This window comes from Nematolebias whitei, chromosome 2 (genome assembly GCF_014905685.2).
Source record: "Nematolebias whitei isolate Nwh7 chromosome 2, NemWhi1, whole genome shotgun sequence".
Lineage (NCBI taxonomy): Eukaryota > Metazoa > Chordata > Actinopteri > Cyprinodontiformes > Rivulidae > Nematolebias > Nematolebias whitei.
Genome location: NC_056499.1, coordinates 37,983,087 through 37,998,717, shown reverse-complemented (window position 1 = coordinate 37,998,717; position 15,631 = coordinate 37,983,087). Strand labels below are relative to the sequence as shown.

Genomic DNA, 15,631 nt, shown 5'->3' with positions numbered 1-15,631 from the left:
GTCCTCTGCATCCTATGTCCTCACTCCAACTACCTCCATGTCCTCTCGAACTGCATCCATATATCTCCTCTTTGTCTTTTTCCTGGCAGCTGCATTTCTAGCATTATTCTACCAATATACCCACTGTCCCTCCTCTGGACATGTCCAAACCATCTCAGTCTGGTCTCTCTAACTTTATCTCCCAGTTGTTTAACCTGTGCTGAACCTCGACTCCCTAGTTCCAGTCAAAGAGCACACATTCAGCATCTTCACACAGCTGAAGAAGAGCTGTTTTCCCCCTCACAAGTTAAAAACACATCTATGGTGTTTCCACAGTTAGGAGCTGTCCCCTTCCTTCCTGCAGCCCTACAGTAGATGGACTGTACTTATATAGCACCTTTCTATCTAATCAAGATACTCAAAGCTCTTTACAACACAATCTGTGCCCTCATTTACCCCCACACACACATTCATACAGCACTCTACTGGATGTCTACAAAGCTAATTGAACAAATAATTCTAAAGAGACTGATCAGTGCTTTAGATTGCATTCATACACCGATGGGACACACATCAGAGGCAATGAGGGGTTCATTGTCTTGCCCAGAGACACTTCAACATGTGATTGCTGGAGGATTCAAACCTCCAATTCTCCTACTGGAGAACAACTGTTCTAACCACTCAGTCACAGCTGCCCCAGGTCTAGCAGGACTTTCTGTCAATTAAGGAAAAACATTTTCATTGTCATCATCCCATTGGTGAACATGAGCATGATTTCCAACAAAAGCTCTCAACGGCACTAAGAATTGTTGAACTTCTTCCACGATTTTCCTCAGCACTCTGGAAAACTTAATGCAATAATCCCAAGCCTGTCCATAGGAGTCTTCACAAGATAATCAATTTTAAAAATGCCAGCTTCAACAAACCTGGTCCTAATTGTAGTAAAGGAAAGTGATGGATTTGTTGTAAAACAAAGGCTCCTCAAAAAAACAAATTCCTGGTCTGGGGTCAGGGTTACGAGTGACCTTCAGCGTCTGTCAGGCACTGAGCACTGACCAATAGAAGGTTGTAAGTCGTGTTAGGTCCATTCGAGATGATTCCATTAAGAAAAGCTATTTATCTAGTCCAAGTCAGCCAACCTTTCTCATTAGCAGTTGTGCCAGACCTATCCAAAGATAACAGCAGCTATACAGGAGTCTCTGTGCTGTTTGTATTCTGAAGGATGCTGTTCTGTATCCTCAAGCCCTTGTCCTCCCTCCACCACTGGGAGGTACAGAATCGGTGCCGTCAGCCAGTGATGACCAGACCAGAAAAGATTTGGAGATTATCTGATGATCTCATTCCAAATCTTCTCCATCCTTGTCACTACTTAGGAGAACGTCAACATCTTCATTTCTGCCACTTCCAGTTCTTTCTTTTGTGTTTTTGTCAATGCCACTGTCTCCAGACCAGCCAACATAGCTGCTCTCACTGCTGTCTTGTAAACTTTCTGTTTAGCCTTTGCTGAAATTCTTTTGTCACAAATCACATCTAAAACTAACATCAAAATTAGCTCAGTATCTGCAAAATGTGATTTGTGCTGGCAAAATATGTGAAAATGAGGATTGTTTTCATTGACTAATTATTGTTTTCAAATTATCCATCGAAAAAAAATATATATATATATATATATATATACAAAGTATATATACACAGATTGATGAATTTTGGTGATTTATCACCTGTCATGGCAACAAGACAGTTTTGTTTCAGAGCTCTGGTTTGAAAACTTGATGATTATTATTATTTTTTGACTGGAGTGATGCCAGGAATTACAGCTTTATATTTAATAAGTGGAGTCTCTAAGCTTCACGATGACACCAAACATTATTCCAAAGAATGTACCGGAGCTATGGCAACCAGCAGAGAAAAATGGTCACTTTCAAAGGAAATTAAACAGATTAGAATTAAAAGGAATATTTCTGAAGACTCACCTTTAAGAATTAAAAAACTTAAAAAAGGTTGACTATGGAAATTATATGCTGTTTTACTTAATGGTATTGAAAGATTATCTCCTTTGGACTAAATTTTATGCAAATCCCATTTACGAAAATATCAATGTTTTCACTCCTTTTGCACCGGAGCCTCTCATTCTGATTCATTTAGCCAGTTCAGGTCGCAAGTTGTCTGAACTGTAGCAAATTGTTCATGTTTTTTTAAGGTTTATTGACTGTGGCAACCATCTTGTGATATGAAATGAGAAAAAAATATTACTTTCTGAAAGTTTGATGAAAATCTGTCCAGTCATTAATTAGATATTTTGCTAATGTGACAGACATATACACACGCACACAAACAAATACAAGAATGCCTGCATTTTAATGGTGTGCAATAAGAACAGAGAATGTGCCTCAAAAATTAGATACTCATTTTGCACATGTACACGATGTACTCAAACTCAACACATACTACAAAAGTGGCAAGCGTATTTTTTTTTACTGTGGTATGAGCTGGATGAACAATTTAAATGCATGTTCTTTTCATTGAAAACACCTAGCACAAAGTGTGCTTACAGGATCCTGATGCAGAAGTGAAAATAGCTCTACCTATTTTTTTCCTCCTGATTTTATGAGTACAAGTATTACCTTCATTTATCTCTTTCTCTCCACCTCTTGCTCACACAGTGTAGCTGTCATTTTAATTTCAGTTAAAACAACTTGGGCTTGCAGAACAAACAATGTCTTGGGATTTTGTTTCGACATGTTATCGGTTTAGGGCGGTAAGGTGGCTCAGTTAGTAGAGCCTCCTCTCAACGAGAAGGTCGACGGATCAATTCCTGGCTGGGGATCTTTCTAGGTGGAGTTTGCATGTTCTCTCCGTGCTGTGTGGGTTTTCTCCGGGTACTCCGGTTTTCTCCCACAGACCAAAAACATGCATGTTAGGCTGATTGATAACTCTAAATTGTCCCTAGATGTGAGTGAGAGAGTGAATGGTTGTTTGTCTCGTTTGTCTCTGTGTCTCCGTGATGGACTGGAGACCTGTCCAGGGTGTCCACCACCTCTCACACAGTGACTGCTGGACATGGGCACCAGTGGACCCTGTGAGACCAGAAAGGAAGAAGCAGATATAAAGCAATGGATGGATGTTATGGATTTATTATCCTCTCATAAATTTAAAATACTTTTACTATATTTTGTTTTCTAGTAGAAGTATAAATACACATCTAATCAATTATTCTTTGCTAAACTTTTACAAAGACCTCAAAACTTTAACTTTGGCTTGTTTGTGTCTCAACATCACCACTCTATGGCCTAAAACAACCTCCCTAAGCAGTTTCAGGAAAACTTTTTCTTAACTTCTAATGATGAAATTATATTTAATATAAAAAATGGAGGTCAAGTTAGGATCCAGAGAAGAATAGGAAAAAAAACATCCAGAAAGAACTACTTGTAGAAAGGCAAGACAGACTGATTAAAATGTCTTCTTGGCAGCAGAGGGGGTTCAGGAGGAGCTTTGAGGAGTTGAGTTTGAAGTGATGGTGAACTGTTACTACACTATTACTGCATGTACTGCACTAAAAAAATATAGAGTACAACGAAGAACAAGAATCAGCTCAGTTAACAAAACCTACAAAATGATGCAGTTAAAAGATTGTTTTTTCAAATACATGAGCAAAACAATGTTTGAAAAAAGTATGAATCCAAAAGTGATTTTTTTTTTTTCAGAAATAATGAATGCATCTCTAAATTATCACACAGCAGCATGAAGCCTTTTTACAACCAAGTAACAAGCTTGTGCTGCAGCTACTAGAACAGTAAACACCACATTGCCAGAGGGCAGGAAGTAATTAACCTAAATTTGAGTGGGTTCAGGAAAACCACTTCCTTCCATCTGAAACTGAAGATGAAAAGAAGACAACTTCTACAGCGTTTAAATAGAAGGAACCAACATTCACCAAAAATCCATACAAGGTGTTACTGCATCCTCCCCACAACACCTGGACTGAAACCTCTTAGACAATACCTCAAATGAGCTGCTACATAAATTAAAACCTTTTGCATAAAGGTACTTACACTTGTATCTAAAGATAGACATAACTTAACTGTTTGACTTTCATTGAATTAGAAGTTTTGCTGAAAATGTTTGCGTGCCTCTGTCGCTGGTGCACTATTACTCACAGACATGCACCTTTTTGAAAATGAAACCTGTTCTAGCCTTTACAGAAAAAAGTCTACCTGAATCCACAGAGTCTCCACTGTGGGGCCGGGAGATGTCAGGTTTTCCAGCTGTCCTGTCCTCTCATAGGTGAACACTGTTCCAGCTGCTTTATACTCTCCGTTCCACTGAATCGTCCAGCCTCCGTTCAGAAAATACTTGCTGGGGTTATCACTTCGCAGCGCCAAGAAATTCCCAGCTTCTGCCACTTCTTCAATCAGGATGTCCCAGGCTCCCTCAGGAATCAGCCCAATGTCAACATATCCTAAACATATTTACAGATAAACGAATCAAACAGTATCATCAATCATGAGAACGCTCTAAAAGGAAGAAAAAAATTGTTGTTTTGTTTTAATTGTCTAAGATGCTGCTTCTAGTTATTTTAATCAGCTGTGATGTTTGACTTGTTAATGTGAAATCTTCTTTTTTTTTTTTGATCAAATACAATATTAAAAAGCCTGATGAATAATGAAATGTAAAATGAAACAGAGTGAGGACAAAGGACAGTGAGATGGAGGAGGATGACTCACTGAAGAGGTAAGGTAACGCTGGAAAGAAGAGGAGGATGAAGAAGAAAAAGAAGATGACGAAGATTTTGATTTTTAACAAAACATTATTTACACAAGTTACCACAACAGTGTTAAAAAAAGGTGATCAGGACAAGCTTAAAATAAAATATTTACATGAGGAGCTTGTTGTACTATATTGTAGTTCCCCCGATCAGAAATGATGCATAAAACCTTAAATCCCCACAGTTTCACAAAATTCTTCAGGTTTCCAGTGTCTCTGTGGAAGCAAAACTCCAACGCTAGTCTGGCCTTGATGTTGCACTTCCACAGAGCCACAAGAACAAGAAAAACAACCAGAGGAAGAACAAGAAGAACAAGAAAAACAACCAGAGGAAGAACAAGAAGAACAGGAAGAACAAAAAACAACAAGAAAAAGAACAAGAACAAAAATAACAAGAAGAAAAAGAACAACAAGAAGAACAAAAGAAGAACAACAAAAAGAACAACAAGAAGAGCAACAACAAGAAGAAAAAGAACAAGAAGAAGAACGTACCGATGCCTTCACTCTCCTGAAACGTTCTTCTGACAGTTTTACAGGTGGAGTTGTTGCCATTACAGACTCCGCAGCGATCCTCCACAGAGTTGGAGTTAATCATATAATCACAGCCTATATTCTGTAACACACACATCACAAATGTTTCCACATCATCATTACAAACATTAGGCTGACATTTATAGGAGGGACAGTTCAAACTGTTTCAGAGGAGGTTTAATAAATGAGAGAAAAGATTTATTCCAAAACTCGATGTGGCTCTCGACTCAAACTAATCAAAAAGTAAGAGTGGTGCCTACTTTTAACTTTGTCTGAAGGTAACGTCAATATTTTATGACTCTTTTTAACAAGATGCAAGATAACAGATCCTGTAATAAAGCATTATGCATATGACTCAATAAAAACAGAATTACTGATGTAATATTGTTTATGCTGCACTGCTGGGTGTCTTACACATTTCCCAAGGAGCTCAATAAAATCTTATCTGAATATGTGATGACACAATAATTATATTGAATCTGTGAAGAAACTGACCAAACTTATCAAGTCAGCTGTGCACTGAACACAATAAAGTTTCTGAAAAGCAGTGGACGTGAAGGTTTAAATAGAAAAAAGGAGGACAAAAAGCAGCATTTGAGTAGATATGTAGTTAAACATATCAAACATGAGTTAAACTACTTGAGAGAAACAAACCTCGCAGAATTGTTTTTTCACGTTAAAGAACTTTTGAGTAAACCCAGCTGTGCAAGTACAGCAAGAACCATGAAGCGGACGGACACAAAATGTCACAAAATGTCAGAAAGCCAGAGTCCAGTGTCTGACTGGTGTCCCCTCAGCATTCACTCAGGGTCTATCAGCAGATGACATTTTAGCCCAAGGTGATAGCATTCTGCTTATGCTTTTGCTTATCTTTAATGATAACGGCCGCAACAATTTTCTATCAACGTGCTCATTGTCACAGAGAATGTCAAATGTGAAACACGCAGAGAAAACAAGGTGAGGGGTAACGTTTGGAACTGTGAGACTAACGCTGGGAGGCTGTAAGACTGGAGGCCAAACAGGACAAAGCAAAGCAGAAATTCACAAACAACTCCACAACCCACACAGTCAGGTAAGAGGGGATTATTAAAGACAAGGTGACAAGGAGAACACTCAGAACAGAAAGAAGCCAAGCACAAGAAGGAGGAGGAGAAAATCTGGCTTAAAAAATATATTTACACAGAGAGAAATGATGCAAACAGGTGATGAAGGACTCAAAAAATGTGTGAAACAAAAAGGAGATGTGAAAAGTTTGATTAAAACAAACAATAAAATAAAATAAAATAAAATAAAATGAAAGGAAAATACAGTTTAGAAAAAAATCATGAAACAGAGAAATGGAACATGGACTCAAAAGAAACAAAAGAAATAAGGAGAAAATATATAAAAAAATACAGATTGAAGGAGGTGTTATTTGTAAGCCGTATTTTTACCTGACAAATTCCGTTGATGCACATATTTCTGCTTTTGTTGCCTTCGTAACACGGCGTCCCATCAACAACAGCGTCTCGCATCTTCTCAGAAAATTGCTCATTGAGTGGACGGCAGTGCAACTCACAAGGATTAACTGTTCAAAACCAGGAAAGAATAAATAAATAAAAACGAACACATGAAGCTGATGACAGAAGAGCAGGAACATAAAAAGGCAGAATGAGCTGACCTTTGCTGATGACTGCCTCCCATTTGTAGAACTTGTCTTTGTACGGCAAGCTGTTGAAGTGACTGCACTGGACGTTCCTGAAGCTGGGCTCACCATGAGGACATGGCGTGGTGTTACAGATACGGTGCTTTTGTCGCTCTCCCAAACAATATTTCCCTCTGTGTTTTGGCCTGTAGGGTAGTCAAAGTTATTTCTATTATGCTTTTGGATTTAAAATTCTGATTGATTTAAGGTTCAGCTTCAGGTTAGGTTTATGCATATGCAAAATCAACACAAGGTCAACAGTGCAATGAAATGCTCAGGATGAGAAGAACCATTTCGGCTTGCCAACACCTCCCCAGCAACAACAAATACCAAAGCATGTAACAAAAATACAAAAACAAAGTGACAAAAGTGAAAAAGAAATGCATCTACAGCAGCATGGTCATATTGGCAGAGTGGTTCTGTGGCAGTCAGGATATCTTAGCAACATGGTCCCGTTGGCACCTTGGTACTGTTAGTGGCGTGGTTCGGTTAGCGGCGTGGTCTTGTTAGCAGCGTTAGCAGGTCCTGTCAGCAGCATGATGATAATAAGGACCACAGCAACTTCCCTCCTAGACTACCCTACAGAACTGAATCTGGCAGACAGAGAACGTCCAAGATTTCCCAGAGGAACCTAACGGGTCCATAGAGTTCGGTCCATGCAGGCAGATGGAGGATCCCATTAGCAGTGTTAGCAGGTTTTGTTAGCAGGTCCCGTTAGCAGCATGATGATAATAATCATCAACATATTCCAACATATTCCATCCAAAGTGACGAAACCAGCTCTCGTCGTAGTTCCGTGGCAAAAATTGTGTCATTTTGATTACAAAGCAGCTTAGGGCCGAGATGGTGTAGGGGCAGGGCAGCCGACTCGGAACCCAAAGGTCCTAGGTTCGATCCCCGGTCATTGCACATCTCGTGGTGTCTTTGAGCAGGACACCTAATCCCAAATTGCTCCCCGGGCGCTTACATAGCTGCCCACTGCTCCACCTGGGTATATCCCAGATGCGATGGGTTAAATGCAGAGAGCCAATTTCATCTTTGTATGGTGTGATTGGTCAGAAGATTGTGAGCATGTATGTCAATGCAGAAATGTGCTCAGCTGTACGACTCAAATAAAACACTAAATTAGTCAAACGGCCAAAAACTCCTGGATGGAGATTGTGCAGACATCGTCTATGGAGGAGTCCGTCTGCTGAAAAGTGTGGTGCTTTCTACATGATATATTTGTGGCCAAACGACAGTTGCAGGGATGGAGATCCTGGTGGGAAGAAACCTGTGCGGTAACGTATGAGGGGTTTCCCAGGAGCTCTACACCGTGAGTCTTGTGGACTATGAAAGGTGTGTACGAAAACGAATGTCCCACAACCAAGTGACCGCGAGTCCACTGTTCGGCTTCCGATGGAGCATGCTGGGCCCTTAAGTGGAAACATTTTTACAGACACAATGTTACAGAGACACATAAATAAAGTCTGAAAGGTACAAAAATGAGACAAATAAGTTTAACAGCTTGAAACAAAATTTAAGCAAATCATACTGAAAATTACTTCAACTTTCAGGGAGTGGTGGTGCAGAGGTTAGAGAAGGTGGGCCTGTGATCGGAAGATCGCCGGTTCAAGCCCCGGTACCGACAACATCAAAAATGTGGGTGGTGTAGGTGAAAAACCCACATCTGCCCCCACCCTCATTCGTCCCACTCTTGGCCCTTGAGCAAGGCCCTTCACCTTCACCATCTGCTCTGCCGGGTGGCCTAGATGGCAGCTCTCTGCTCCACACAGAGGGCTGTGGTAGCTCGGTGTCTGTGGTTGTGTCAGGAAGGACATCCGGCGTAAAAATAACTGCCAAATCTTCGTGTGACTTAGTTCACTGTGACGACCCCTAACGCAGGGAGCAGCCGAAAGAAGAAGAAGAAGAAAAAAAAAAAAAAACTTAATGAGTAACTTTTAAGGCTAGAGGAATCCAAAAAATGGATACAGTGTCTTTCTGAGTCATTATTGATTAACAATAGGCAAGTCTATGGTTGGATGGGCAGTGGCAGGGATGAGGGAATGGTTTAAAGTATGAAAACAAAAAGGAATTGGGAAGTACTGGGTTGAGATGAATTTGGTTGGAATCCACTGAGCGTAATTGGATCTTAGTGTACAAAAAATGTAGAGACGCTGGAAGGATGGAAAAAAACGAGTAAGAGAAGCCGATTGTGTCTGAGCAGCTGTTTCTTGTGAAGAGCTCCAACTCGTTCTAAATTATGTCCAAGTTGTTCTTCTGTGACCGTGCTGCGGTTCAGCTGAGACTTCTTATGGTTTTAAGGGTTGAAAAGCTGAAAAATGTTGAGATGAGTTAACAAGAATCACTCAGCCACAACTGAGGCCTCTAATGAGAACTGAGCCTTCGAGTCAGTGATCGCAATTAGGTTTGAGTTACAGCTGTTTAAAGCAGCTGAAGGAGGAGCAGTGAGCCTGTAAACCAACTCGCACGTCTCATCTTGTCTGCCAAACCGCTAGGATGCATCATCGTAATGTGCTGCAACACTGTTAGAACGCATGCCGACAGGCAATAACAGAAAGATTTTAAAGACGCCCGGCACTTAACAGTACACAAGAACTGTTGCGTGTCATCTGCCAAGATGGTAACTTACAGCTGCTGTCAACTTTCATTACTGAGAGCGTCACCATCCTGTCTCTTACATTTTAAAATTTTATTTCAAATGTTCACCGATTCAGTGCGTGAGGAACTGATCATTTCACTCTTTGTTTTTATGGGTTCTGCTACAGTGAGCATCACCTACTGTATTTTTCAGACTATAAGGTGCACCAGATCATCAGGAGCATTAAGCAAAACTAAAACATTATGACATATTTTTGAGTACCACACAAAATCGGTTCGAGGTCAGTAAGCACAACCAGAATTAATACATAAGGCTCACTGTTGATTTTTCAGAATCAGAATGCCTTTATTGTTGTTATACGCAAGTATAATGAGATTGAGAGCCACTCCTTATTTCAGTGCAAACCATGCTTAAGAAAAAAAAAACCCACACACCTAAAAATATAAAATATAATGCAATATAGATATAATAGCACTATGAAAGTTAAAAAAAAAAGTTATTTCACAATTATGTAAATTTGAATATTGCACATCATTGGATATTAGTGAGGTAATTAAGAAGTAAGGTGATTAAGAGTATGAAATGTCAGTATTGCACAATAGAAGCCCAGGGGTTTGGGAGGTTAAATTATTAAATCAGTGCACATGTGAGTTCAGTGAGAAAATAAAATGATTTTAAGTGTGCCCTATAGTCCAAAAAATATGGTACTTATACTTTAGAATAACTAAACTTCTTTTCCTGTTTGTGCTTAAGCTGCGATGAATTACATCACTCTTCCTGTTGTTTTGAATCTGGAAACGAACTTTTGTCTGTATTTTTTGCTGCTAAATCTAAAACTGTGCATTGTAAAATGATATATAGAAACACGAGGAGCTGAGCAGAACTATCTAATGTTGTCAAACCTAAAGTCTGTGAACATGTGAAGTAATGACAGACATGGAAATAATTTAAAACATTTAAACAAAATTATACCTTTTTATTTTAGCATATATTTTTAGTAGGAGAATGTAATTAAGATTTAAATTTTAAAAGGGCTTGTATAAAATCTGATACGTAAAAAATATTTTTTAAAAGCCCTCAGTTTTAAATCTCTTTATTTCCTGTTTATTTTTTGTGACTTTTTATATTACAAAAAATGACAACATAAATTATTTTTAACCTAAACTATACAATAAATCAACTCCATATCTAGGGCGGATATATATTTACAATGGGAATAAATACATAAAAACAATAATAGTTATCCTTTACATGTTTGTGTTATACACGGCATAACTAATGAGAAACACGTCGGAAATAAAGTCAAATTAATTTTGTTAAAACTTTATCCAATTTTTACATAATAAACAAAAGGTCAAAAGAGGACAAAATTGTCTCTAAAAAATGTTTTGTTGAAAACTTAAAGAATAATCTTGTGTATATGAATTCACATCATGGCTATTTGAGTGAAATGTAACTCGACAAAAGAAAAAAGTTTTTCTGTTTGTTTAAGGATAGTTATAAACAAATTCAAAGCTACATTTACTCTGTGGTTTTCTCCAATTCTAACTGTTGTTCTCCGTGTATAAATAAAATCCTCCAGACTTACGTCGGGTTATCACAGTCTCTTCTAGCAGTCTGGACACCAGCTCCACAAGTCCTGGAACAGGCTGACCACTCGCTCCATGAAGCCCAGCCACCGTCCACACTCTCAGGGTGAAATCCCACCGGTACACAGTCTCCGCTGATACACCACTGCAAAAAGACACCAACGTTTACGCTGCAGTCTCTGAATGCTGCGACTCCTCAGGAAATGAGTGCAACAGCATTGGCATGAAACACTGAACTTTTTATTCAAATCCACTGTCTCTGAACTGGCATGGATTTCTTCTGAAGACCAATGAGCTTGTCTGCTTCCATTAGGAGCGACAAGAGAGCAGGATAAAATACCTAAAAGAACTTAGTTCAGCTTTACTGGCACCAATAAAAACTAGAAAAATTGCATTTCCTGCAAAAATTCAATGTGAATGCTTATTGCTGAAGAACTTGCTGAAAACAGCTGAAATTAGCGAAAAACATGCTGAACTGTAGCTGAAATTGAAGAACAAGCCCAAGTTAGCGGAAGAACATACATTTGCTGAAGTAAGTTTAAATTAGCAGAAATTAGAACAATATTAGGAAATTAGCTAAAAAGCTGAAATGAGCTAAAAATAGCTGAAAAGTGTCTGAAAAGGCAGAAACTACTAGAACTACCAGAAGGAAGTGGATGGAGCTGAAATTAGCTAAAAAAATGTGGAATCAGCTGAAAAAACTAAATTTAGCACTGAACAGCTAAATATTAGCTGAAATAGCAGAAACGAGTATAACAAGCTAAAATTAGTAGAAAGAAGTTTTCGTAATTAGGCTGAAAGTCACACACATTACCCCAAAACTTGAATTTATCTGAGAACAGCTGAAATTAGCTAAGAAATGCTAACAAGTTAGCTGAAAAGACAGAACAAGCTTAAATTAGCAGCAGGAAGTGGAGAGAACATCATTTTTCCATATTATGCAGAAAGAAGCAGAAATTAGCATAAAAAGTAGAAATTATCTGGAAAAAGCCAAAATTAGGAAAAAAAAAAAAAAACCTGCTGAAAAGAGCTAAAAAAAAAAAGCAGAAACAAACTTAAACTACCAGAAGGAAGTGGAAAGAGCACATTTCTGCTGAATTAGGATGAAAAATGTTGACAAGAGTGCAAAAAATGTGGAATTAACTGAAAAAGCTCAAATTAGCATAAAACAGCTAAATAATAGCTGAAATAGCAGAAAATGCTGAAACTTGCATAAATAAGCTGAAAGGAGCATAAAAAGCTGAAATTAGCAGAAAGAAGTTAGAAGAAGCACAAAATGTTGCTGTTAGCACAAAGAATCTGAAAGGAGCACAAAACAGCTGAAAAAACAGCTAAGATTAGCTGAAAGTAGCTGAAAAAAATTAAATTAGCAAAAGGAAGCTGAAAGAAGCTGAACTAGAATAAAATGTGCAAGGAGCAGTAACAGGTTGTAAACAGGTGTAAAGATTTGAAGGATGTAAAATGAGCTCAATTCATTTTCTGTGAGGAAAAAATGCTTTTTTAGCTTTTTGAAAATAGGCTAAAGTTGCACCAATACCAAAAGTCATAGCAGAATTGTCTTTAAAGAGATTAACGTTTTGATATATGGTTTGATGAAATGGCACAAAAAATGTGGAACAAGAAAGATGCTGAAAAACGAACAGAAGAAAAATGGATCACTATAGTCTGAATGCTTCCTGAACATTCACACAATAAAATACAAGATGCTCAGAAAATGGGATGACTCACTGACAGATGGGTGAAATGATGGGGTGTTATTAGTTTCATGACTTTACTGGTGTTTATTCTGACAATATATGTGTCGGGTTAGAACATCTTTACGTTACCCTACTGCGGGGGCTCAAAATGTGGGGTTCAACCTCCACCCCCAGCCCTCCCAGGGTTCAAGGTATAATGTCTGGGCGTGGGGCTGCCCAATACATTTTTAGTGGAAAAATGTTACAACGTTGTTGTTGTGCAGTGCGAGAGTGAATCCTATACTGGTCGGTTGGTGCATGACCTGGACATAAATGAAGACAAGTGGAGTGAAAAGAGTTTCATCTCTTTCATAGAGAAAAAAAAAAGCAGACGAGAAGGTGGAGAAGATGTCATATTCAATCAGAGACATCAGAGGATGATGGGTGACATGGCCTCATCAGGACAGGACAGTTCGTGTATGAATTACAGTGAAGGGCGTGACATTAAAAGAACGTGTGTTGTGTCTGAGACTGTCAGCTGACAGTATGGAGTTTAAAATTAATAAATCATGGTGAAACACTACACCCCAGTCTGGTTAGTAAACAACTCAAGTTGTAATGATTGATGGTTATGACGAGCAGATTAAAACAACAACAACCTCAGTGAAAAATAAAATGTAAACCTGATTCTGCTGTTTTTTCTTGACACAGACTAAACTGTTATTGTTCTTTGTAAAAATTAAACTTATTGCAGCCAGTGATAAAACTGAGCTCGTTGTTTTATTTTCTTTGGTTTCTGTGCACAGATCGGTCTATTTACAGGATCAAAGAATTGGTTGCACAATTATTTTCTGCCAATTTTAAATAAGATGCTGATTGAGAATTCAGTTTTAATGTTTTTAATGCTCCCTTCTTGAGGGGTTTCCACAGTGAGTAAACTCACATGAAAGTTGGGTAATTGTTTTATTCTGGATTATCCTGGAAGACCACAGCACTGACCACCGAGCTACAGCAGCACCCTTAAAGTTCCAACAAAGTGCAGTTTTATTTGATATTTTACTTTAAAAATAATCCTGAGGAGTAATCTAGAGACAAAAAGTCACTGAAGCACTAATAGGTCACATATTCTTAATAACACAACTTACATAGAGAACAAATAAAATAAATAAACTAGAACGTTCCTGGAGAAACTTTGACGGGGACTGCCATGCTGCTGTCAATTTAAATAGTTGATTTCACAGTACTATGTGTTCTGGTTCGCTCTCAGCTACCACTATACAAATTATCAGCTCTATATGGCCAAAAATAAATAAATAAATAAATGAGCTATAGTCATTTTTTTTTAAGCTATGGTGGCCATCTTGGATTTTTTATTTGGATTCAGTATGTGATGGGAAACATCCTCAGCTATCACCACACAAAATCTCAGCTCAATATCTCTACAATTAACTGATTTATAGCATTTTTCCTTTTTAGCTCAGGCGACCATCTTGGATTTTTGATTTGCATTAGGAATGTATGAGAACTCGCTCTCAGCTACGACCAGAGCAAATTTCAGCTCGATATCTCAAAGAATGACTGCGTTATAGCCGTTAGTAGCTGTTGAGTTCTGTCAGGCATTTTCAATGAGAAAAATGGCTTCTTTGTTAGCAAATTACATCACCATGGTAACTCGAAATGCCAATAAAAGTAATAGCACACATCACGGTGTCGAGCCGGTCGCTTTGATATAACATTTGTGGGGGTACACGTTGTGGTTCGGGCCACATTAAAGTTGACGGATGAGTAAGATATAAAGTTAGGAAACCCTTGTTAGGTGGATAATAATAGGTGCCTGCCTTACTAGACAGTCCCCAATAAATCATTACGTGTATATTTAACGAGACAAACTTTTTAAAATTCCTATACTGTAGGTTAAGTACCAGTCCAACCAATATGTTCTAGATGTTTGATCATTTTCTGCTATTGTTAAAAAAAAAAACCTGATTCTTAAAATCTCCATTTAATAACTTTCAGCTCTGCAAAACACACCGGATTTCCTTTGAACTAAGAAAACTCCCTGCAGCTATAAGAGTGCTATTATTCAACAACAAAAGAGTCAAAATCCCTTCTTCAGTCCTGAAACAGAAAATGTACCTTGTTCTCCCCACAGCTGGTCCCATCCACAGCTCCATCCAGCTTTGAGTGGCAGGTTGCTCCCACAGTGCACCACAGAGTGCTGCAGACGTTCTGGAAAACACAGAGTGATTAATGTTGCGCTGCCAAAACATCATGCTTAATTAGTTTTTCTGAATAAAATTATCACTGGATCAAACGCCACAAAACAATAATAGAGGGATAAGACTAAAATATTTAGGTACAGGAAAATAAAGTGGGAAATGGAAAACCTCACTCTCAATAATTTCAAGCGATATCCCAATATCCCCCTTTGCTGAAAATATTGAATAGTGGATGTTTATAGTTTTTGAGATGAGTGTTTCCCTGGACTGGAACTAAACAGGGAATGTAAATAAACCTGAATGTTTTTGGTGCAATATATTCAGGTGGGAAGGAGTCACGTTATGTACAAGAACAGAGGATGGTTTTATTTTTCTTATCCGAAGCACCACAGAGTGATGGATCCTGGAGGGTGGAGGGAGACATTTTATCCACCAAGTGCAAAGGAGGAGCCAGGGGGTGGCCAACGGTGGCCAATGGTGGCCTTGGCGGCCATAGATTAATCATTGGTAATGCCAGTCATTTGCAGAAACTATGCTTTCTCCATCCATCCATCCATCCATCCATCCATCCATCCATCCATCCATCC

At 38.5% G+C, this 15,631-nt stretch overlaps 2 protein-coding genes across 2 annotated transcripts in view; both read right to left on the bottom strand.

Annotated features, from left to right (window-relative positions):
• LOC119424126 (GRAM domain-containing protein 2A-like) overlaps positions 1-15,631 on the bottom strand; it is a 975,280-nt gene that overhangs the window by 509,596 nt on the left and 450,053 nt on the right. The window lies entirely within an intron of this gene.
• Positions 1-15,631, bottom strand: part of LOC119426831 (A disintegrin and metalloproteinase with thrombospondin motifs 7) — a 185,585-nt gene that overhangs the window by 61,391 nt on the left and 108,563 nt on the right. The window contains exons 10-15 of the mRNA XM_037694417.1: positions 14,962-15,054; positions 11,149-11,294; positions 6,935-7,104; positions 6,708-6,841; positions 5,236-5,356; positions 4,194-4,438 (exon numbers count right to left, since the gene is read on the bottom strand). Of these exons, the coding sequence (XP_037550345.1) occupies positions 4,194-4,438; positions 5,236-5,356; positions 6,708-6,841; positions 6,935-7,104; positions 11,149-11,294; positions 14,962-15,054 (909 nt within the window). The remainder of the gene's footprint in view (positions 1-4,193; positions 4,439-5,235; positions 5,357-6,707; positions 6,842-6,934; positions 7,105-11,148; positions 11,295-14,961; positions 15,055-15,631) is intronic.